We start from the raw sequence: 26211 nt of genomic DNA, 5'->3' as shown, positions 1-26211 counted from the left end.
ATTCCAAAAGCTAAATATCTAAAAAAAGCGCGCTTAATACATGAGATGCCAACGCCAACGTGGTAAATACATTTTCATACGGATGAGTAAGAATAATAACAGTTTTCACATTATATTCTGCTTGCAGTGTGTATTTTCATGTATTCCTTTACCTGGTGCAGTTATTACATGCAAAAGGTTTTTTCCAGTGTGTCTTGTCTGTGAACTTTAGATGAGCCTTTTGTGAAAACCGTTTTGCACAACATATTTCACATAGTAGTTTTTCTTCAAGATGTTTGTTCCAACCCGTCACATTACCGTTCTTGAATCGTTATGCGCATGCGCAATAACGCAAATTTATGCGCAGCAACACATTTTTAGTTACTGCGCATACTCTTAACAATTTAAGAACGGTAATGTGACGGGTTGGAACAAACCTATTGTGTCTCTCCTAAATCATGGATTCTTGAAAGCTTTTTTGTGCAAATTTTACATACAAAAAGATTATTTACAGTAGGTATTCTTTCTCATATCTAATTTTAAAGAATTACTGTGAGAAAACTGTTTGTTATATATTTGACATTCAAATAGCTCTGTTTGAGAATGTGTTGACATATATATCTTTTTAAATCTTTATCTATTTCCTACAATAAACAGTTTTATGCAAATTTCACAAATGGTTTTTCTCCAGTGTGAATTCTCAAATGTATTTTTAAATCAGAACTTCGGGAAAACTCTTTGGTGCAAAATTTACATCCAAACGGTTTTTCACTAGTGTGGGTTATCATATGAGATTTTAAGTCCCAAGTTCGTCTATACTGTTTTTTGCATATTTTACATCCAAATGGTTTTTCACCAGTGTGAATTCTCATATGAACTTTTAAGTCAGAACTTCGTGCAAACTGTTTTGTGCATATTTCACATCCAAATGTTTTTTCACCAGTATGCACCACCATATGTATTTTTAACTCATTGTGTGTTACAAACTGTTTTGTGCATATTTCACATCCAAATGGTTTTACACCAGTATGCACTACCATATGTCTTTTTAGGTGATCATTTCTTAAAAACTGTTTTGTGCATACTTGACATCCAAAAGGTTTTTCACCAATGTGCATTCTCATATGAATTTTTAAATTAGAAAGTTGTGTAAACTGTTTTGTGCATATTTTACATCCAAATGGTTTTTCACTAGTGTGGGTAATCATATGAGATTTTAAGTCAGCAGTTCGTCTAAACTGTTTTGTGCATATTTTACATCCAAATGGTTTTTCACCAGAATGCACCACCATATGTATTTTTAACTCATTGTGCGTTACAAACTGTTTTGTGCATATTTCGCATTCAAATGGTTTTACACCAGTATGCACCACCATATGTCTTTTTAAGTGATCATTTGTGGAAAACTGTTTTGTGCATACTTGACATCCAAATGGTTTTTCACCATTATGCGTTCTCATATGAACTTTTAAATGAGGCAGTTGTGTAAACTGTTTTGTGCATATTTCGCATCCAAATGGTTTTACACCAGTATGCACCACCATATGTGTTTTTAAGTGAGCATTTGTGAGAAAATGTTTTGTGCATACTTGACATCCAAATAGCTTTTCACCAATATGCGTTCTCATATGAACTTTTAAGTAAGTACTTTTTGTAAATTGTTTTTTGCATATTTGACATCCAAATGGTTTGTCACCAGTGTGCGTTCTCATATGAACTTTCAAGTCAAAATTTCGTGCAAACTGTTTTGTGCATATTTCACATCCAAATGGTTTTTCAACAGTATTCACTTTCCTACCGTCAGTTGAATATTGGTTCAATTGGTTATTTATAACAAGATTTTGTAATTCGTTGTTTTCATCAGTCAGCCTATCTTCACACTTTAAACCTAAAATTATAGTTATCTATTAGCAACGAAACAATTAACTCAAAAATGTAATTTGGCAGAAGGTAAATAATGAAATTGTAATTTTTCCAGTATTTTCCGAATTTTGGGAGAAATTAAAATTTTATAGTTAAGATTTGTTAAAAAAAAAGAAGATGCTATATCTTCTCGAACCGGAGATACTACAAATTGTTCAACACATTCAAAAATTATGGCGGTCTCAAAGCCTCTCTTCCCAACACTCACCCTTAGTCCAGAGTAATAAGGATTTTCTCGGGACACTCAAATATCCAGGTAGCTGACTACTTTTTTAGTTTTTGTAGACCTATAGGAAGAAAACCTACCTGTTTCCTGCCTAGAGTTCGCGTCGGTTTATTCATTATTAACAATTTAGTGCAAAAATCGCGATTTTTTGCACTCCATTCAAAAGCTAAATAGTTAATATAAAATTACAAAATTCAGTTTTTTACAACATTGAGAAACCTTCAAAATGCCGATTTTTGAAAGTTAAAAGTTAATTTGTTGCTACACAAACTGCAAAATAAGTGAAAATCGTTATTTGTTAATAACTTTTACTAAAACTACCTCAAAACTTTAGTGTTTCCCCCAAAGTTGAGTATTGGCGTACTTAACAAACCTTCAAAATTTGAGACCGATCCATTAATTAGACCTTCCAGAGACCTTTATTTTGCAACAAGATAAGACAGAAAATAATGAAGATAGGGCAATTCTGAGTATGCCAAATGAAAGTACTCCATTTTTGCACTCCATTCAAAAGCTAAATAGTTAATAGTGATAGTATCAAAATGTAATAAAAAAAATAATAAAAAAATAATTAATATAGCCAAATTTTTGAAATTGTATAGTTTATAAACATTTAGAATAACTTTAAAAATGTTGTCCGTAGAAACAATATTTTTATATATGTATTCGAAAAGATAGTATTTTAACACGAATTTTCAAATAAAAAAAATTAGCCTGGGTTCATTTGGGACAAAGTTAGCCATATGTTTTTTTTTAATTCACAGCTAATTTGTTTACAATAATTAAGGAATCTCATTAATGCCATTTTAAAGAACGGGATTTGTATTCTTCCTTAAAAAATTTGCAAAAATATTGTACCTTCACAGCACCCTCTACGATTTTTCAAAAATGTAGTTCAAACGATTACTAGGGGAAACCTACAAATCCACCGAGTTAAAATACCGAAAAAGCAATTTCAAACGTATATAATTTTCTGTATCTCCGGATCAACTCAATGGATTTTGATCTTTCTTTTTTAATTAGTATGTATTTATTAATTATTTATTATGTATTTAGTAAATTTATTAATTAATAACCAGTCTAATGTGTTTAAACAATTCTTGAAAAAATATTTTTTTTTACAAAAATCTATTTTTTTAATCATAGTATCATTAATGATCATAGAAAAAGTTAAAGTAGGTACACTTTAATAAATAAATGATTATTAGATAATTATTTATTGAAGATAATTTATTTATTAAAGTATACCTTAACTTTTACTATGATTAATAACGATAGTATGATTAAAACCATGGATTTTTGGGAAAAAATATTTTTTCAAAAATTGTTTAAACAAATTAGACTGTTTATTAATTAATAAACGTCTAGACAAATTGCATATTTGTAATGTATAGAAAAATTACATACGAATTAAAAAAAGAACGATCAAAATATATTCAGTAGATCCTGAGATATAGAAAATGATAGTAGTTAAGTTGCCTTTTTTAGTTTTGGAACTCGTGCATTTGTCGGCTCCCAGCTCCCCCCTCACTTATCGCGACTAGTCACCAATTGAACTACATTTTTAAAAATTCGTGTAAAATACCAGCTTTTCTAATATGCAAAATAATTTTTTCTATGGACAATATTTTTAAAGTTATTCTAAATGTTTATAAACTACAAAATTTCCCAAATTTGGCATTAGGTTTTTTGACTATATGAGATAATTTTTTTATCTTTTTTTAGTACATTTTGATAGCATCAGTTTTCTACTTTCATTTGGCATACGCAGAATTGCCCCATCTTCATTATTTTCTGTCTTATGTTATTGCAAAATAAAGGTATCTGGGATAAACAATTAGAATAATTCTTAAACTAATTAATTGATCGGTCTCAAATTTTGAGGGTTTGTTAAGTACATACCTCAATACCCAACTTTGGGTGAAACACTAAAGTTCTAAGGTAGTTTTAGTAAAAGTTCTTAACAAATAACGATTTTTACTTATTTTGCAGTTTGCGTAGCAACAAATTAACTTTTTAATTTTCAAAAATCGGAATTTTGAAGGTTTTTTAATGTTCTAAAAAATTTAATTTTGTAATTTTATGTTAATTATTTAGCTTTTGAATAGGGTCCAAAAAATCGAAAATATCGCGATTTTTGCACTAAATTGTTAATAATTAAAAAACGGATGCGAACCCTAGGCAGGAAACAGGTAGGTTTTCTTCCTATAGGTCTATAATAACTAAAAAAGTAGTCAGCTACCTGGATCTTTGAGTGTCCCGAACATGGTTTATTTCTAGTTTATTACCCTGGAGTACCTTGACAGAATCCTCGTGAGACCTTAACTTTAAAGGGCTACTATTTATTTCAAATATGTATGAATTGTCAATATGAGTCAGCTAAAATTAATTAGAATATTTGTATTTTTTTTATTTGACAATTTGTATTCTGAGCATGATCTTGTAAGTGGAAATCGTACATCAAAAATAAATGTATGTTAGACTAAAACTGTATTTAATTCCCAATATAAATAATATAAGACACCGCTCGTTTAAACAAAATTTACTTCAGCGTCACCCATCGCATGACAACCAAATTCAAGAAAAAGGTATGATAACTATAATGATTACTACAGTTTAGTCCAAGGCTCCTTCCCATGCGTCATCATTTAAAGCATAGCGAAATAAGCATCAGTGAGACAAATAAAAAGGGAGCACTGGCAGAGTCTCTCAAAACAGACGGAACACGACTTCTACGGAACACAAAAAGAAGTATGGAGAATGATCAGAGGGCAAAGAAAGGAGATGGACGAATTAATAAAAGGAAAACACATTCAGAAGGAAACATGGGCAGACTACTTCCGACCTCTATTTGCTAAAGACGACGATAATGAACCACAAACACCTGAAGTTACGACAAACGAAGAAATAAACATCGAGGAGGTAGAGGTAAAGGAAGCATTAAGAAAATTAAAAAACAGAAAACCTCCCGGAGAGGACAAAATATCGAACGAACTCCTAAAGTACGGACGACAAGCTCTAACTAAACAACTATTAAACTAATACAAAAAATAATAGAACAAAACAGAATACCACAAGAATGGACATCAAGCATCCTAATACCTCTCTTCAAAAAAGAGACAAATCGGACCCGGAGAATTACAGAGGAACTAACTTATTAAACACAACATTAAAATTAACAACCAAAGTGATAACAAACAAATTAAATAAAATTATACCATTAGCAGAAGAACAACAGGGTTTTAGGTCGGGAAGGTCATGCACTGACGCTATATTTATAATGAGGCAAGTTCGAGAGAAATCGCTGGAATACAATAAACTGGCATATTTATGTTTCGTGGACCTTAAGAAAGCATTTGACAAGGTCAAATTAAAGGACGTTATCCATTTGTTATACTCGAGAGAGGTACCTCTAGGAATAATTAAAACGATCGAAAACATCTAGCAGAACAACACAATAAAAGTAAAAGTGGAAGATGAACTAACTGACCCAATGGACCGCAATAGTCGTGACGTCAAAACGTCAAAAAAAGGTTTCCAAACAGGTTGTGTCTAGGTACACACGCTAAAATGTACGCAAATAAAAAAGTTAAAAGTCTAAGTTTTCACTCTAATGACATATAAAGCAACATAATGCTACTCTACATCCCACCAGAATGAAAACAATGGGAACCTTCTCTGGCTACACCTCCGAGGCTTCTACAATTGAAGACCTATTTACAAAAACAACATAACTGTATTTTTAAGATTTCTGTAATTTTTTGTGTAAAAATACAATTTCTATGAAAGAATTGAAAATTTTAATGATAATATTTATACATATTATTTATAGATATTATATCGTATCATATTTATAAATAATATCATTAAAATGTCAAAATTCTTTCATAGAAATTAGGCTTTTACACTAACAAATTACAGAAATCCACAGAGAACGGCAGTTCTCACCAGTGGCGCACAACACCCCTACATGCGACACTATATATACACGAAATTTTCGATTTTCTAAACCTGACTGAATTGAAAATTGGGCCAAATTCCATCTTAAAGTTTAGGAAAATACTCGTCCATCCATATGTTACTTCTCCATTTTGGTCCAAGGGTGTGGATTTTACGGCCCTTCCCATTTAAAGCATGTTTTTCGTTCTCGTCCCCAAAACTCCCAAAAATTTAAGCCCGACCTTTAGGGCTTCTGATAGCACAGATCATTACCTTTCCAACGCATGTTTAATTTTGAAAATCGGTTATACCATTCAAAAGTTATCGAGTTCAGAAATATGACTCAATTTTTATTTAAAAAATGGAAAATGTTTGTGGATATGTATGTATGTATGTATGTATGTATGTGGAAAAGTTAAACCGATCTGAATTTTTTTTCTTCTGTGTTTCAAGAGGGTGTGAGGGCCGATTCAGAACCGGTCTAATTTTTGACTTCTGACTACCCGTAAGTCAGCTAGAGGGCTAGGTAGATACAAAATAGCATATTTTTTGGGCGTATATATCTTAGGTTTAAGAAAAGACAGGAAAACCACAAATACACCAAATCAATAGGGTTGAGTTAAGGTGATACAGTAGCGATCAACAGGTAGCCAAAACGCGTTCCAAGATTGCGGCTGTAATTTTGAATATTTTTTCGAGATATTTGGCACACATATTCGTAATATAATAAAGAATGGCGGTACAGAGCCCAATTTGAAAAATATATTAACATGTGGAAATTACTCTGTAATTAAATACAATATTAAAAAAACGAGCCTGTACCGCCATTAAGAAGAACAAAAAAATACACTTTCTTCAAATAAACTTTTTTATCCGATGCCTAGATTTTGTGTCATTTTGGAACTACTAATGAAATAAAAAATTTTAGTAGTTCCAAAATGACACAAAACCTAGGCATCGGATAAAAAAGTTTATTTGAAGAAAATGTATTTTTTTGTTCTTCTTAATGGCGGTACAGGCTCGTTTTTTTAATATTTTATTTAATTACAGAGTAATTTCCACATATTAATATATTTTTCAAATTGGGCTCTGTACCGCCATTCTTTATTATATTACGAATACGTGTGCCAAATATCTCGAAAAAATATTCAAAATTACAGCCGCAATCTTGGAACGCGTTTTCGCTACCTGTTGATCGCTACTGTTTCCTCTTAAGCTTTCAAATGGCGCCTAATCGATCAAGTTGAGATATACACACTGCTCACCATAACCAAAAAACTGAAAAATTAAACTTTGAAAATTTTGGTTTTTCGACAATTACTCAAAATTTCAACCTACGAATTGCGCCAATAACTGAGCGTTTGTAGAAGGACTCAGGACGCGTCTAACGGTGTATGCCTTATATCTGGGAATATTCGAATTTTTAAGTTATACGCTTCATAAGTATGATCAAATATATTTCTTATGGGAAAAACGGTTTATCAAGCTCAATAATTCCTGTAATACGTTCAGTTATCATACTCAATTTGGATGTATCAGATACTACTTGTCAATACGTTTCAAATTCATGTTTAGTGATCAACATCAGGTAAGCCGTTCAGAAGTTATAGAGCTCCAAAAGTATAATTAGTCCAGGAACTGAAATTTTTCACTTCGCAATTTTTACAGAATGGATAGATTTGCTTGAAAATTTGACAATAAGTAGTGGATAGTCCAAGGCTAAAAATCTATATGATACCGAAAGACGCTTTGACTATGGGGTGGTTGCCACCTCATCTCGAAGGTGGAATTTTTTTTTATATTTTGACCGCAAATGCTGGTAAAAATATTAATTATAAGCAAAAAATGTTCATTATACATTTTTTTGATAAAATTAATAGTTTTCGATTTATTAGTTAGCGAAACTGTTAGTTTTATATCGAAAAGATTACCAGATAACGGCAGTTCTCGCCAGTGGCGCAGAAATACAACCCCCTACACGCGACACTATTACATATATACACGAAATTTTCAATTTTCTAAATCTGACTGAATTGAAAATTGTGCCAACTCCCATCTTCAAGTTCAGAAAAAGACTCACCCATTTATATGTCAACCATCCATTTTGGTCCAAGGGTGTCGATTTTACGGCCCTTCCTATTTAGAGTCTGTTTTTCGTTCTGGTCCCCAAAACTCCCAAAAACTTCGAAAATTTAAGTCCGACCTTTGCGGCTTCTAACAGTACTGATCATTACCTTTCCAACGCATGTCTAATTTTGAACATTACCAGAGAACGGCAGTTCTCGCCAGTGGCGCACACCCACACCCCCCTACACGCGACACTATATATTTACAAAATTTTCGATTTTCTAAATCTGACTGAATTGAAAATTGGGCCAACACCCATCTTAAAGTTCAGAAAAAGACTCACCCATTTATATGTCAACCATCGATTTTGGTCCAAGAGTGTAGATTTTACGGCCCTTCCTATTTAGGGTCTGATTTTCGTTCTCGTCACCAAAACTCCCAAAAAGTTTAAAAATTTAAGTCAAACCTTTGCGGCTTCTAATAAAACTGATCATTACCTTTCCAACGCATGTCTAATTTTGAAAATCGGTTATACCATTCAAAAGTTATAGAGCTTAGATATGTGAATTTTTATTTAAAAAAGGGAAAATGTGGATATGTATGTATGTGTGTTTGAAAGTTAAACCGATTTGATATTTTTTCTCTGTGTTTAAAGAGGGGGTCAGGGCTGATTTAGAACCGGTGTAGTTTGTGACTTTTGACCACCCATAAGCCAGCTATAGGACTTGGTAGGTACAAAACGACATATTTTTTGGGGGAATATATTCGGATCAAGAAGAGACAGGAGAACCGCAAATACATCAAATCAATAGTGTTGACTTAAGCTTTCAAATGGTGTTTAAGCCGTCAGGATCAGATATACACACGGCTCAGTATAGCCGAAAAACTGAAAAACTAAACTTTGAAAATTTTGGTTTTTCGACAATTACTCAACATTTCAACCTACGAATTGCGCCACTAACTGAGCGTTTGTAGAGGGACTCAAGACGAATCTAACGGTGTATACCTCATATCCGGGAAAATTGGAATTTTTAGGTTATAGGCTTCATAAATATAATAAAATCTATTGTTTCTCAAGCTCAATAATTCCTGTAATAGCTTCAGTTATCATACTTGACCTTAGATCCATCAGATACTACTGGTCAATACGTTTCAAACTCATGTTTACTGATCAAAATCGGTTAAGCCGTTTAGAAGTTATTAAGCTACAAAAGTATAATCCAATTAACGATTATTCCCAAAATGGTTTATGTAGTTGTAGTGGTTGCGACGCTAAATTTGATCTGGCAAATGGCAATCTGACTTCATTTACCGGCCTTCTCAATATTTTTTTTCAATCTATTTCGAATAGAAAAAAATTTAGTGTACATTCGATGGACACTAGATCATTTGGGAGATAATGCAACAAAGGTGACCATTTATAAAGCTTGACGTGTAATAGATGAACATTGCATGCAACTTCATACATTTAATTTATAAATAACTTTGAAAAACTCCTGATACAAGAATAAAAAACCGCTAAACGCCGTAAAAATGAGTGGCGCATAAAATATTCCAGCTACAAAAGATTTGATATGAATGTTACGTAGCGCGAAAATGGATTTTCATTTGATGCAAAACAAAATTCTAGTTTTATTTTAAAATATTTTTCCATAATATTTGCTAAATTTGAAGTAAACGCGCCATAAAAGAGTTTCAAAATTCAAACTGTATCAAAGTTACTCTTTTGTGGCGCGTTTACTTCAAATTTAGCAAATATTATGGAAAAATCTTTTAAAATAAAACTAGAATTTTGTTTTGCATCAAATGAAAATCCATTTTCGCGCCACGTAACATTCATATCAAATCTTTTGTAGCTGGAATATTTTATGCGCCACTCATTTTTACGGCGTTTAGCGGTTTTTTATTCTTGTCTTAAACATACAGTTAAGTTGTTTTTGTAAATAGGTCTTCAATTTGCAAGCCATATGGATGCCGAGACTAAGGAAGATGAGGGAATTTTACAATATATAATTCACGTCCCATCTGCTCAGCGCGGTAAAGTTCCAACGAGAATAGTTCCCTTTGTACTCAAAACAGAGTAAAGTAAATCAAAAATGAATAACCATTTTCAATGTCGTTGCAACACGAAACTACAGCCGCGCGATATTCTAGTCTAATCAGAGAGTGCCGCAAGCACGTCTACCGGTTTCGAAACTTATTAGTCTCTCATCAGGAGGCACATATGCTGCTCTCCCCGATCCAACTAAAACAAACCCCGGCGTGCAGTCACGGATCGGAACGAACGAAACGGCGTAGATGCCCTAGCGGCAACTGCTATCAAAAGTCTAAGTTTTCATCCTAATGGCATATAAGGGCTTCACGCTAGGGCATCTATGCCATTTCGTTCGTTGCGATCCGTGACTGTACGCCGGGGTTTGTTCTGGTTGGATCGGGGAGAGCAGCATATGTGCCTCCTGATGAGAGACTAATAAGTTTCGAAACCGGTAGAGGTGCTTGCGGCACTCTCTGATTGGACTAGAATATCGCGCGGCTGTAGTTTCGTGTTGAAACGACATTGAAAATGGTTATTCATTTTTAAAAAAGTTAAACTTCATCAAGCTAGTGACTATTTAGCGTTGGCAGTGACTGTATATTTTGATACACGCCATTTTGATATGTTTAGTGTTTGTTTGATAGAAAAATATTTGTTGTGACGTTTAATTCTACCTAACTTTTTTATTTGCGTACACGTTAGCGTATACCTAGACACAACGTGCTTAGAAATCTTTTGACGTCACACTATCACGTTCCATTGAAGCCGGCAATGGATAAGACAGGGGGGATTCCTTGAGTCCTTTATTGTTCAACCTGACCATGGACGAAATAATAAAAAAGTAAGAACTAAAAAAGGATACCAAATGATGGGAGACAACTTAAAATAACCTGCTATACACACGATGCAATACTAATCTCTCAAAGTGAAGATGATTTACAACTTATGCTGCACCAGTTTAACATAACCGTCACAAAATTTACCATGCTAATTTTCCCAAAAAATACAAAATGCATGGTTATAACAGCAGATCCAATAAGATGTAAATTGGAGCTGGAAGGTCAGATAATAGAACAAGTGAAGCAGTTTATATACCTACGCATCACACTATCTAGCTACGGAAGGCTCGAAACAGAAGTGGAAGATCAAGTGAATAGAGCAAACAGTGCTGCAGGTTGCCTGAATTACACAATATAGAGAAATAAAAATATCGGAAAAGAAATAAAAGGCAGAATTTACAAAACAGTCATCAGACCAATAATGACATACGCGGCAGAAACACGACCCGACACAGCGCTAACAAAAAGATTGCTCGAAACACCGGAGATGAAAACCCTTCGAAAAATCGATGGTAAGACTATGGGACAAAGCCAGAAGTGCAGATATACGACGGAGATGCAAGGTGGATAACATTAATAACTGGGTAATAAACAGAAGAATATAATGGAATGACCTGCACATAAGCCGAATGACAACAAATAGAGTAGTCAGGACAGCGAGAGACGGCTCCTCAATAGGAAGACGATCAGTGGGAAGACCTGGTTTTCGATTCACAGCGAACGATGTTCTCACTTCGACAAGCAATATGGGGAGGCGCGTTGTCTTCTTGAAAAAGGGCATTTCTACGGCCATTTAGATAAGGCAGTAAAGTGGTTTGTAAGATTTCATCAAAATAACGTGCCTCTGTCATACTGCCTTGAATAAACAAAAGTGGTGATCGGCTACCACAGACAATAATCCCCCAGACCATTACTCCAACTGTTCTGTGTAGATACCTCTCAACAGAAAACCCGATATCTCGTCGCTCTCCAAGGCAGCGTCTTATCATCTTACGACCATCATGTATACCTAAACAAAATCGCGATTCAGCGCTATTCTGCCACCCAATGCTGCCGTTCTCTGCACCAATTCAATCTTTGATGACAGTGGTCCGCAGTCAAAGGAAGCACTCGTCGTGGGCGGAATCATACCAGTCCAAAGGCTCGAATGCTACGGTATAAACGTATAGTAACAAGTCTATCTTCAACTCCAATCCATTGGTCAGAGATTTGACGCGTAGTAGCAAACGGTCTCGCAGAGGCAGGAATCTAAAGCAAGAAACCCATTATGAACGGCCGGCACGGCACAGGACAGTCCAGATTCATTTGTATAGTTTTAAATGCAACGTAACCCATTATGAGCGGCCGGCTCGGCCCGGCACAGGCCAGCACGCAAACGGGAACGGCCAAAATTCTCCGAGGAGAATAAAATCCGTTGAAGTCGAACGGTGAACGGCCAGTCAGCGCCAGTGCGTCATAATTGTTGGTAATAAGCAGATATATTGTTGATTTTTTAATTGAAAGCGCGTTGTTTCTTTTGAAATAAAGTAATATGGAAGAACTTTTCATTGAGAGTGTCAGAGAATACCCATTTTTGTATGATGCATCGGACTCAAGTTATCATGATAGTAAGAAAAAGGACAATACATGGGTACAAATATCCGAAAATTTTGATCAATGGACAGGTTCGTACATTATCTTTTAACCATGAATTCGTTTTTTTAACATGATGCATATTCATTAAAATTGTGTAGTTTATGTCTTTTAAAAACTTTTATTTTACGATAGTTTTTAAAATATATGATCATTTTTCCGGTGCCGTGCCGTGCCGGCCGTTACAAATGGGTTTTTGGACGTGCCGGCCTGTGCTGTGCCGTGCCGGGCGTTCATAATGGGTTTCTTGCTTAAAGCGCCTATCTTGACGCTCTGTGGTACGCCTCAGTTGACCAGTTGGTCTTCTTCGTGTTCCTCTACCTTCGTTTGTCCACACCCGACACACTCGCATTACTGTTATTGCCGTACAATTAACACGACGGCCAATTTCGGGATATGACAAATCCATATCATAGGCAATAATTCTACCCCTGTCAAAATCGCTAAAATGGTGGTAATTTTGGTGTCTTCGAACTCGAGGCATATTCTTGCACTGAATACAATTAGACTGAGGAATAATAACTAAAAATTTCTGTACCAACCGGTCATTATAAATGGGTCTGTTCACAAAAAAATTTAAAGATACAACTTTATTTTTACAAAAACTATAAAAGATAAAACATTGATATTGTTATCATATAGACCAGTAAGGATCTGTTTTTAGGTGGATGTGAGAGGTGGCATTCAGATTTTTGCGGATAAAGTTAGGTGATAACTTCGTTAATAATAATTGATTTATGCTCCTTCTCAAATATGCACGGAACATTAATAAAAAAAATAAAATATATAAAAATTTCAAAAAATTTCGTTTTTTTTCTATTTTTTTGCTTATAACTTTAAAACGATTCATTTTGGAACAAAGTCGTATAGGAATAAAACAAAAATAATTAAAAGCCCTAGATACAAAGTTTACTACTTTTTAAACAATTAGAATAATTGAAATAAAAATATAATAAACAATATTTTAAATCCAAGACTTTTCGTTAATAAACTGCTTTCTGGCTGCATCCCATATCTCCGGATTTTACAATATATAATCACATAGAGACGACGAAATAGGAGAAAGCAAATAGAGGACACTTAGGCCACGCATTTACCTTCTCTTCGTCTAGGAAAAGGACCGAAAGACAGTTTCTAAATACTCACAAATTGAGTAAAAATGAAAAAGATAAAAAAGGGTTCAAGGCAGGTTTTGTTTATATTCGATTCAGAGTTGGACTACCATCTCCATATAGTAACTATTTCAGCATCCTTATGCATCATCAGTGAAGATTATGCAGTCACAACTCTGAAGGGAATACAAACATTCTGCCTCTTTTAAAGCAAACCATTGCGATGCGATGAACCTGCCTTTTGAGACGCAATACAGCGACATCTCTCGTATTACGAGGAAAACGAAAAGCCCTAGATACAAAGTTTACTACTTTTTAAACAATTAGAATAATTGAAATAAAAATATAATAAACAATATTTTAAATCCAAGACTTTTCGTTAATAAACTGCTTTCTGGCTGCATCCCATATCTCCGGATTTTACAATATATAATCACATAGAGACGACGAAATAGGAGAAAGCAAATAGAGGACACTTAGGCCACGCATTTACCTTCTCTTCGTCTAGGAAAAGGACCGAAAGACAGTTTCTAAATACTCACAAATTGAGTAAAAATGAAAAAGATAAAAAAGGGTTCAAGGCAGGTTTTGTTTATATTCGATTCAGAGTTGGACTACCATCTCCATATAGTAACTATTTCAGCATCCTTATGCATCATCAGTGAAGATTATGCAGTCACAACTCTGAAGGGAATACAAACATTCTGCCTCTTTTAAAGCAAACCATCGCGATGCGATGAACCTGCCTTTTGAGACGCAATACAGCGACATCTCTCGTATTACGAGGAAAACGAAAAGCCCTAGATACAAAGTTTACTACTTTTTAAACAATTAGAATAATTGAAATAAAAATATAATAAACAATATTTTAAATCCAAGACTTTTCGTTAATAAACTGCTTTCTGGCTGCATCCCATATCTCCGGATTTTACAATATATAATCACATAGAGACGACGAAATAGGAGAAAGCAAATAGAGGACACTTAGGCCACGCATTTACCTTCTCTTCGTCTAGGAAAAGGACCGAAAGACAGTTTCTAAATACTCACAAATTGAGTAAAAATGAAAAAGATAAAAAAGGGTTCAAGGCAGGTTTTGTTTATATTCGATTCAGAGTTAGACTACCATCTCCATATAGTAACTATTTCAGCATTCTTATGCATCATCAGTGAAGATTATGCAGTCACAACTCTGAAGGGAATACAAACATTCTGCCTCTTTTAAAGCAAACCATCGCGATGCGATGAACCTGCCTTTTGAGACGCAATACAGCGACATCTCTCGTATTACGAGGAAAGAGGCAGAATGTTTGTATTCCCTTCAGAGTTGTGACTGCATAATCTTCACTGATGATGCATAAGGATGCTGAAATAGTTACTATATGGAGATGGTAGTCCAACTCTGAATCGAATATAAACAAAACCTGCCTTGAACCCTTTTTTATCTTTTTCATTTTTACTCAATTTGTGAGTATTTAGAAACTGTCTTTCGGTCCTTTTCCTAGACGAAGAGAAGGTAAATGCGTGGCCTAAGTGTCCTCTATTTGCTTTCTCCTATTTCGTCGTCTCTATGTGATTATATATTGTAAAATCCGGAGATATGGGATGCAGCCAGAAAGCAGTTTATTAACGAAAAATCTTGGATTTAAAATATTGTTTATTATATTTTTATTTCAATTATTCTAATTGTTTAAAAAGTAGTAAACTTTGTATCTAGGGCTTTTCGTTTTCCTCGTAATACGAGAGATGTCGCTGTATTGCGTCTCAAAAGGCAGGTTCATCGCATCGCGATGGTTTGCTTTAAAAGAGGCAGAATGTTTGTATTCCCTTCAGAGTTGTGACTGCATAATCTTCACTGATGATGCATAAGGATGCTGAAATAGTTACTATATGGAGATGGTAGTTCAACTCTGAATCGAATATAAACAAAACCTGCCTTGAACCCTTTTTTATCTTTTTCATTTTTACTCAATTTGTGAGTATTTAGAAACTGTCTTTCGGTCCTTTTCCTAGACGAAGAGAAGGTAAATGCGTGGCCTAAGTGTCCTCTATTTGCTTTCTCCTATTTCGTCGTCTCTATGTGATTATATATTGTAAAATCCGGAGATATGGGATGCAGCCAGAAAGCAGTTTATTAACGAAAAGTCTTGGATTTAAAATATTGTTTATTATATTTTTATTTCAATTATTCTAATTGTTTAAAAAGTAGTAAACTTTGTATCTAGGGCTTTTCGTTTTCCTCGTAATACGAGAGATGTCGCTGTATTGCGTCTCAAAAGGCAGGTTCATCGCATCGCGATGGTTTGCTTTAAAAGAGGCAGAATGTTTGTATTCCCTTCAGAGTTGTGACTGCATAATCTTCACTGATGATGCATAAGGATGCTGAAATAGTTACTATATGGAGATGGTAGTCCAACTCTGAATCGAATATAAACAAAACCTGCCTTGAACCCTTTTTTATCTTTTTCATTTTTACTCAATTTGTGAGTATTTAGAAACTGTCTTTCGGTCCTTTTCCTAGACGAAGAGAAGGTAAATGCGTGGCCTAAGTGTCCTCTATTTGCTTTCTCCTATTTCGTCGTCTCTATGTGATTATATATTGTAAAATCCGGAGATATGGGATGCAGCCAGAAAGCAGTTTATTAACGAAAAGTCTTGGATTTAAAATATTGTTTATTATATTTTTATTTCAATTATTCTAATTGTTTAAAAAGTAGTAAACTTTGTATCTAGGGCTTTTCGTTTTCCTCGTAATACGAGAGATGTCGCTGTATTGCGTCTCAAAAGGCAGGTTCATCGCATCGCGATGGTTTGCTTTAAAAGAGGCAGAATGTTTGTATTCCCTTCAGAGTTGTGACTGCATAATCTTCACTGATGATGCATAAGGATGCTGAAATAGTTACTATATGGAGATGGTAGTCCAACTCTGAATCGAATATAAACAAAACCTGCCTTGAACCCTTTTTTTATCTTTTTCATTTTTACTCAATTTGTGAGTATTTAGAAACTGTCTTTCGGTCCTTTTCCTAGACGAAGAGAAGGTAAATGCGTGGCCTAAGTGTCCTCTATTTGCTTTCTCCTATTTCGTCGTCTCTATGTGATTATATATTGTAAAATCCGGAGATATGGGATGCAGCCAGAAAGCAGTTTATTAACGAAAAGTCTTGGATTTAAAATATTGTTTATTATATTTTTATTTCAATTATTCTAATTGTTTAAAAAGTAGTAAACTTTGTATCTAGGGCTTTTCGTTTTCCTCGTAATACGAGAGATGTCGCTGTATTGCGTCTCAAAAGGCAGGTTCATCGCATCGCGATGGTTTGCTTTAAAAGAGGCAGAATGTTTGTATTCCCTTCAGAGTTGTGACTGCATAATCTTCCCTGATGATGCATAAGGATGCTGAAATAGTTACTATATGGAGATGGTAGTCCAACTCTGAATCGAATATAAACAAAACCTGCCTTGAACCCTTTTTTTATCTTTTTCATTTTTACTCAATTTGTGAGTATTTAGAAACTGTCTTTCGGTCCTTTTCCTAGACGAAGAGAAGGTAAATGCGTGGCCTAAGTGTCCTCTATTTGCTTTCTCCTATTTCGTCGTCTCTATGTGATTATATATTGTAAAATCCGGAGATATGGGATGCAGCCAGAAAGCAGTTTATTAACGAAAAGTCTTGGATTTAAAATATTGTTTATTATATTTTTATTTCAATTATTCTAATTGTTTAAAAAGTAGTAAACTTTGTATCTAGGGCTTTTCGTTTTCCTCGTAATACGAGAGATGTCGCTGTATTGCGTCTCAAAAGGCAGGTTCATCGCATCGCGATGGTTTGCTTTAAAAGAGGCAGAATGTTTGTATTCCCTTCAGAGTTGTGACTGCATAATCTTCACTGATGATGCATAAGGATGCTGAAATAGTTACTATATGGAGATGGTAGTCCAACTCTGAATCGAATATAAACAAAACCTGCCTTGAACCCTTTTTTATCTTTAAAAATAATTAAATTTTCTATCAGATGCGATTGGTTAAAAAGTCTTAATTTATCACCCTTGCTGCAGAATAGCAATAAATATAAAATAAGGGGGCAAAACAAGTCGGTCTTTATTCAATGATTTTCCATCACTTAGGTAACACTTCGAACCTTCCTAATTCGCTTAAAAAATTTTTGTTATGTGCTAAAACCGTACACCAAATTTCATTAAAATTAACTTACTAGATTTTGAATAATAATTTTGCAATCTAAACTTTTTTTAAAAAATTAAAATTTTTTAAAATCTTGCACAACAAAAACTAGAACATACAAAGATTTGTCAATTTTTTTACATATAAAGAAGCGCTCCGCCTATCAAATGCACTTTACAGAATTGAAATCGGATTATTTAATCAGCCTCAGCAATGTTTTAAACTTATAAACAAATTAGTGCTGTGGCCAGGAGGGTGTGCTACGGGCTCCTTTATTTAGATGGGCTTACCCAAGATTTTTATGTATTTTTTGACCCGTAGAACACGATTTTTTTGGATAACAGTTGATCCGGATGTCGATAAGATTGTTATAAACAAAGAACTTGTGGAATTAAATAACATCGATTTTTCGCAAAATAATATATTTTTTTTGTATTTCTTGGGTGATTCTAAGCAAAAAATGTTCTTACAAGTTTTTTCGTAGAATGCATAGTTTTCGAGATAAACGCAGTGGAACTTTCAAAAAATCGAAAAATTGCAATTTTTGAACGCGAATAACTTTTGATTAAAAAATAAAATAGCAATTCTGCTAACAGCATTTGAAAGTCTAAGTCAAATTATACCGGTTTTAATTATTTGCGTTGCTAAAATTAGTTATTTTATTATTAAACAAAGCTATTTGTTTATAAGCCAAAAAATTGTTTATAAGTTTAAAACATTGCTGAGGCCAGTTAAATAATCCGATTTTAAATCTGTAAAGTGTATTAGATAGGTAGAGCACCTCCATATATGTAAAAAAATTAGCCAAGTTCTAAATGGTCTACTTTTTGTTCAGACAGATTTTAAAAAATTTGAACTTTTTTAAAAACATTTAGATTGCAAATTTATTATGCAAAATCTACTAGGTCGATTTTAATAAAATTTGGTAAACGGTTTAACTATGTTACAAAGAATTTCCTAAGCGAATTACTAAGGTTCTAAGTGCCACCAAAGTGGTTAAAAACATTGAACAACAACAGGCGTATTTTGCCCCCTTATTTTGAATTTATTGCTATATTGCAGAAAAGGTAATACGTTAATACATTTTTGACCAGTCGTATATTATACAAAATTCAATTATCTTTATTTTATTTCTCTACGACTTTGTTCCAAAACGAATCGTTTTAAAGTTATAAGCAAAGAAAACAGAAAAAAATCGACGTTTTTCGAAATTTTTAAATATTTTAATTTTTTTATTAATGTTCCGGGCATATTTGAGAAGGAGAATAAGTCAATTATTATTACTGAAGGTGTCACCTAACTTTATCTGCAAAAACCCGAATGCCACCTCTCACATTCAAAAATAGACGTTTTTTCACAGACCCTTACTGGTCAAATAGTATGCTTTAAATAAAGGCATTGTGTTGCCAAAAAATTGAGTTCAAGAAATGATTCCTTCTGGCTATAACACTTCTAATGTCACTGAGTATATTTTACGTAAACATATTGTAAAATTTTTGTACCAGTGTCAATAGCCAATAGTTGCCGAGACACTTTAATCTAAAAAAAAACCACCCTTACTTATTAGCTATGCCGTGAACTTGAACCGTTGCACGTAATTATATATAAGTCGACACTAAGGAAAGTAACGAGTGCTTTGGTGTAAGTAAATATAATATATGAAGGGTAGGTACAAGCAAAAAAGGGGGAATGTCAGAAATTTTCATTCTTTGTCTTAATAATTCATTAGATAGGTTATATTCTGTACTTTACTATACGTAAATAACACTGGTTAAAAATGGGTTGTGTCATGAGATAACACTAATAATAAAATACCTATACAGGAGAAGAAGGGGGAATGTCAGTTGTGAATCACGCAGAAATAGGTGAAAACACTTTGTTTTCGTGTGTTCCCACAGAGTAAATTTTCCAAACATGATTTTGAAAAAAAAAAACCTTCAAAACATATCAATCAATATATTAATCTTAAATTTGAAAATGCTCTGCTGAAAAATTCAACAAAAGTGACATTCCTCCTTTTTTTCCTGTACCCCTCATATGGTGTGAATAAGAAAGTAATTAGTAATTATTCATTAGCGTTTTGATGAACAGTTCAGTCGGTTACTATACTGAGTATTGCTAACGTTGAAATTCTTGACGAAGGTATAGTTACGTTATTTAACCATTCGTAACTATAAACGAAGTTAATATACCGATTTCGTGACTTAAAATACAGTTTTAACATACGTTTATTACCAGCACTATTTGTCAACCCCTCAACCACCGCATTATTTTCTTAAGGCTGATTTATCTTACGCGACGGGACGTGGCTGCTTTAAGGTCGATACCAGTTTCGTACACCACCCATTAAAAGTCCATTCTCACTATACGATCCGTTTACTTCCCATACCAGTTCCACACACCTCCCATTATTTTAACCACCATTCTCAGCAGACGTCGCATTTACTTTCCGTCGCCGTTTAATATTGTATCTTGTGCCAGTTTGGTAACATTTTACCCTAAGTATTTGACAGGAATACACGTATTTTTTCCAGTTTGATAAAATGTGGACTGAAGACAATTTAATATTACCTATAAACAATTTTAAAGAAATGATCTTTACAAAGAAATACGACTTAGTTCTGTAAACTGACGCTTCAAAAAATGATACAGGGGTAGGCTGTTCTGTTACAACGTCACATAATCTTACCACGGCATCCCTTATCCCCTCCTTTTGTAGCGTTCATAGTAGCAAATTATTCAGCATACTTCAAGCCATCAAAACCATTTCCCCATCAAATAAGCAAGTTGCTGTATGCACAGACTCTCTAGCCTCAATCCAGTCTATCCAGAACATACTCACTGATCATCCTATTGTCCAAAAGATCCATGACCATTACCAACGTATCTTTCTCAAAATATAACAGTTACTCTGATCTGGCTACCATCTCACATTGGAATAAAAGGTAATGAGCTTGCAGACCACCATGCCAAGATTGCCTCAACATCATCTGTTCCCGCCGATAACATCCACATTAGCAAGGCTTTAAAAGCTCACATTAAAAGAAAAACAAGAACCCGATGGCAACAACACTGGGACACCAACTGGTCAGCTTTACATCAAATTCAACAGTTAATCGATAGTCCTCCTATTTTTGGACCTACAAGTTTGTCTAGACGAGATCTTGTCGTGGCAAGACGACTCCGTATCGGGCATACAAAATTAACACATGGTTACCTGATGTCATCCAGCAACCGACCTAATTGTGAAAGCTGTCAATCACAACTGACAGTGAATCATATTCTCACCGAATGCCTCCAATATTCTGCCAGAAGACTATTTTTTCACCTCAAAGCCAATATAGGAGATATACTAACTGATGTGGATCAAATAAATTGCGCCATAAAAATTCTAAAAGACATTCAGTTGTATTATAAAATATAATTTTCATTGTACCATATCTTTTTGCATTGTGTAACATATTATTCATTGTAATATTTTTCTAACCGTTCTTGTGCAAGTGGCCTTAGTAGCCGAGCACATTAATTTTAAATGAATGGAAACAATGATGAAAACTAAAACAATAGTAATCAGTAAAGAACCAATCAGATATAAAATAAAACTTGATGGCATCAGTATTGAACAAGTAATGAAAATAAAATACCTTGGAATTACAATGGGTGCGTTCGGACGACCACAGCGGCTGGACAGCTGAGTAAGCGATAGCTGTCAGACGCCACCGCTGGAAGTTAGTCGCTGAAGCGCTGGTTTCCTCGAAAGCAGTGTCGACAACCTGCGATCGTAACACTGCGATGAATGACATCATAAAAAACTGTACCATGCAAAATAATTGCGTTGGTTTCCAAGGATGCGTTGGAGGCCACCGCTTGCTGAGCTTGCACATTGCATTGCCACAGTGAAGAACCTTGAATTTTTCACCGTAATCTGACGTAATTCATCGCAGTGCTACGGTCGCTGTTTGTCGGTGCCGCTTTCGAGGAAACCAGCGCTTGAGAGATTTACTAAGCTTTCCCTATCACCGCTGGATACAACCACTCAGCCGATTTGTGCTGACAGTCAGCCGCTGTGGTCGTCCGAACGCACCTATTGTCCAGGATGACATAACACTCTACATAGAGTCGTCATATGGCCATATGGCGAAACAGACATATTAACACTAAGATGGAGTCAAGAATTTATAAAGTCATTGTAAAACCAATAAAAACACATGCATCAGAAACAAGACCCGATACAGCCACAACATAAAGACTACTATAAATGAGAGAATTGAGAAGAATTACACGAAATATGCTGAGAGATCGAAAGAGCAGTAAAGACATTAGAAGAAAATGTAACGTAAATGTATAAACAACGCGACACTAAATAGAAAAAAAAATGGAATAACCACATCGCAGAATGGGGAGACATATGTGGTAAAAATAGCAAGAAATAAATCACCAATCGGTGGAAGAAGTTATAAATAAATCACCAATTAGATTAAATAAATTATTAGAAGAATTTTTTACTAAGCAACAACATTTTTGTTTATTTAGTATTATTTTGTATTTTGACAACGACACCCGACCTGGACGTCGAAACGTTAATAAATTCATTTTTTAGTAAAATTGTGGCTTATTTCCAATCGAAAATACTTAGTTATAAAAATGCCACAAGGAAATAGCTTTAGAACAACAGAGGTGAAAGAAGTATTGGACCACCAAGCAAAAGATGGAGTGACAATCTTCCAGAAAGGTTAATCCGCCAATGATCAAACAGAATTGCTTATAAAGAGGAAGAAAAAGATATTGGATAAAGAAAATATTTTAATTCCTTGGCAACAGCAGGTCAAATTAATGTTGCCTTTCAATGTATTATCACTATTTTTTATTATCAAAATTATAATATAAGGCATTATTATCCCTGACAAGTTCTATAAATTTTTTGTCGTTCATATTACTCATCTCAACAAATTCGACGGAAGCGCGAAGTAACAATATTCACACTATCCATACCGCACCGTTTACATTATTTATAATTATTATTGATTGTTATTATCCTTTTTTTAATGTATTTTTCGAGAATGACGACGTCTGGTAAATAAATACACATAATCACTTTGCCCATATAGTTGTACATTTCCCACCCCATTCCCAAAGCTAAATATCTAAAACATAACATTGTTACAAGGGCACGTATATCTGATAAATACATTTCCACATACCTATCTAATCTTATAAAATACTAATGCAACAAGTCACGCAGTCTGTCCGGTACAGTTTCGATATGTAAACAATAAATGACGTTTAATAAATGACATGTTATATATTTTTATAACAGCTCCAGAATGACTGCATCGAATTAGCTCACTTCGATTTTAAAACATTTGTAGAAGTCCAAGGAAGGCTTAAAAGGTGAGAAAATGTGATGAAATTGTAAAGAAAATACAAAAAAACAATTTTATTGTCATATTCACACATTTGTCAATGATATTATACGCCTTTAGATTAACGTCACTAAAACTGTGGCTAACTTCGGGTCTAATTACTTTTTTCCGTTTCCCGTGAAATCCATGCATTTGACACTTTGTTTGTTCTAAACATGGTATTTAGAATAATAGACGGCCGAAGTGATGACGTAGAAGTGTCAATTTTTATTGACATATATGTCAGATTTTTCCAAACCTTTCTAAACATACGTTGTTTGGTGTGGCAAATTTCTATTTTTTTATTGTTTTTTCAGTTTTTACAGAGAATATTTCCGTTTTTTGCAATATGTAAGTATTGTTATAGTTACTATTGGCTCCGTGCGTCTCCCCTCTACTTACAGTCACGTGACACGCTGTCGGATTTTGTAAGGACGTTTTAACATCGAGTCTTATGGGATTATTTTGTTAAACTTGAATATTTTATTATGTAGTGATAATAACCAAATACAATTGTTAGAATTCATTAGTTATTAATTTATACTGTAATTTATAGTGCAACAAAAATATTTTCTTTTTCGTTAATAAAGATTTATTGACATAAACTGCGATAGTGAGGTTATGTATACAAAATCAAACTGATAATCAATATTGGAAAGTGAAGAATTTATATCAGATTAAGTGCGTTTTTATTTTCTGTTTATATTAATACATAATATCACTAGCGTGACACGGCATTTTTTTTAAATGTCACATTTAAACATACACAAAGCGTCCTGATAAAATTTCAAAAAACCGCCACCATGAGCAGGTCGGTCGATTTTGCTTTGACACTTTGTTAACGCTCAGAGCGAATAACAATTTTACAAGGTTGTGTAAATAATAAAGCATGATGTTTTATATAAATAGCAATAAAATGTATGTATGGGTGAAGTAAGGTTAGGAGAACGAATTAAGATAGTGAAATTAAAAAAAAACACTATAATTAAACATAAAAAATAGCACAGGAAGCAAAATTTTAACTTTACACTAATTAAAAAGTCTTGAGATTCGGTAAACTCTATCTTTTCAATGTGTTTACAATCTTTTTTTGGAAAGTGATAATAACATTGATTATAGCCGCAGTTGGCCGTGACGTCACACTCCGGCCGTCTATTGTTTCATTTTTATCATTATTAAAATGATCAAAATGAAACTTTCAACTTTATCGCAGAGAAGATGCTGAACAATAGTTTTTATTACTGTAAGTAAACAATGTTTTAAAATGATTTTTAATTATAAATACATTTTCTGTATATTAATTTTCGATATTATCAAAAGATATATTTTTGAGAAAGGAGCACATTTTCTACACACTTCCTCTTCCTATAAAACTAACAAAATTTGATATCTGATGTGATATTGTAAGATCTTCTGCCTTAGATTTCTACAAATATTTTAAAATCAAAAGTAGCCAAATCAACCCAGTCCTTCTTGAGTTAAGAATAAAATAAGAAATTAAAAAAAAATACGAATCAGAAAAATGTAGGGTATCAGAGGAAATTGGAAGGAGATATGCAAAATAGGTCACAAAAAATTGAGTGTGGTGACTGTAGAAGGCAATTGATTGTATTCTCCCTCGCTATGCGACTAGTAGATGTATAAGAATGATAATAAGTATATATTATATACCATTAGTTTTAACGTTAAGTACTGCTTGCAGTTTATATTTTTATGTCGAGTACTCGTTAAAAACTGTCTGGTGCACTTTTTCCATAAAAAACGACTTTTTCCAGTATGTAATGTGAACTTTGATCTGAGCATATTGTAAAAACCGTTGTACATATTTCACAGACAAATAGTTTTTTTTTCATTGTGCACTCTCAAATGTATTGTTAACTCGGGCTTTTTGAAAACTGTTTATTACATATTTGACATTAAAGTAACTCTGTTTGAGAATGTGTTGACATATATCTTTTTAAATCTCTATTTGCTACCATAAACAGTTTACTGCAAATTTCACAAATGGTTTCTATCCAGTGTGAATTCTCAAATGTACTTTTAAATCATAACTTCGCGAAAACTCTTTGGTGCAAATTTCACATCCAAATAGTTTTTCACCAGTATGCACCACCATATGTCCTTTTAAGTGAGCCCGTCTTGAAAACTCTTTGGTGCAAATTTGACATCCAAATGGTTTTTCACCAGTATGCAACATCGTATGTCTTTTTAAGTCAGCACTTCGTGTAAACTGTTTTGTGCATATTTCACATCCAAATGGTTTTTCACTAGTATGCACTATCATATTATGTCCTTTTAAGTGATCCCGTTTTGAAAACTGTTTTGTGCATAATTGACATTCAAAAGGTTTTTCACCAGTATGCACCAACATATGTATTTTTAATTGAGCCCGTCTTGAAAACTGTTTTGTACATATTTCACATCCAAATAATTTTTCTCCAGTGTGAATTCTCAAATGTATTTTTAAATCAGAACTTTGCGAAAACTCTCTGGTGCAAATTTCACATCGAAATGGTTTTTCACCAGTATGCACCACACTATGTCTTTTTAACTCATTGTGTGTTACAAACTGTTTTGTGCATATTTTACATCCAAATGGTTTTACACCAGTATGTACCACCATATGTCTTTTTAATTGATTATTTGTTATAAACTGTTTTGTGCATATTTGACATCCAAATAGCTTTTCACCAATATGCGTTCTCATATGAACTTTAAAGTTAGCAGCTTGGGAAAATTTTTTTGTGCATACTTCACATACAAATGGTTTTTCACCAGTGTGCGTTCTCATATGAACTTTTAAGTCAAAACTTCGTGCAAACTGTTTTGTGCATATTTCACATCCAAATGGTTTTTCACCAGTGTGCGTTCTCAT

At 33.8% G+C, this 26211-nt stretch overlaps 1 protein-coding gene across 1 annotated transcript; it reads right to left on the bottom strand.

The window, feature by feature from the left end:
• Nucleotides 1-638: 638 nt before the first annotated feature.
• Nucleotides 639-26211, bottom strand: LOC114325328 (zinc finger protein 91-like). Its single transcript, XM_050653064.1, has 2 exons — nt 25419-26211; nt 639-1867 (listed from the first exon to the last, which is right to left on the bottom strand). The coding sequence occupies exons 1-2, from the start codon at nt 26209-26211 to the stop codon at nt 639-641; spliced, it is 2022 nt and encodes a 673-aa protein (XP_050509021.1).

This window comes from Diabrotica virgifera, chromosome 6, assembly GCF_917563875.1.
Source record: "Diabrotica virgifera virgifera chromosome 6, PGI_DIABVI_V3a".
NCBI lineage: Eukaryota > Metazoa > Arthropoda > Insecta > Coleoptera > Chrysomelidae > Diabrotica > Diabrotica virgifera.
The sequence above is the reverse complement of the archived record's forward strand: the minus strand, read 5'-3'. Positions and strand labels throughout refer to the sequence as shown.

Bases quoted from the DNA above. Each gene is read 5' to 3' on its own strand.
- LOC114325328 (XM_050653064.1), bottom strand. From the start codon at position 26,211: ATGAGAACGCACACTGGTGAAAAACCATTTGGATGTGAAATATGCACA. The intron at 1,868-25,418 runs GTGAAATTTGCA...CTATAATTTTAG, and splicing joins TGGTGAAAAACTATTTGGAT to GTTTAAAGTGTGAAGATAGG.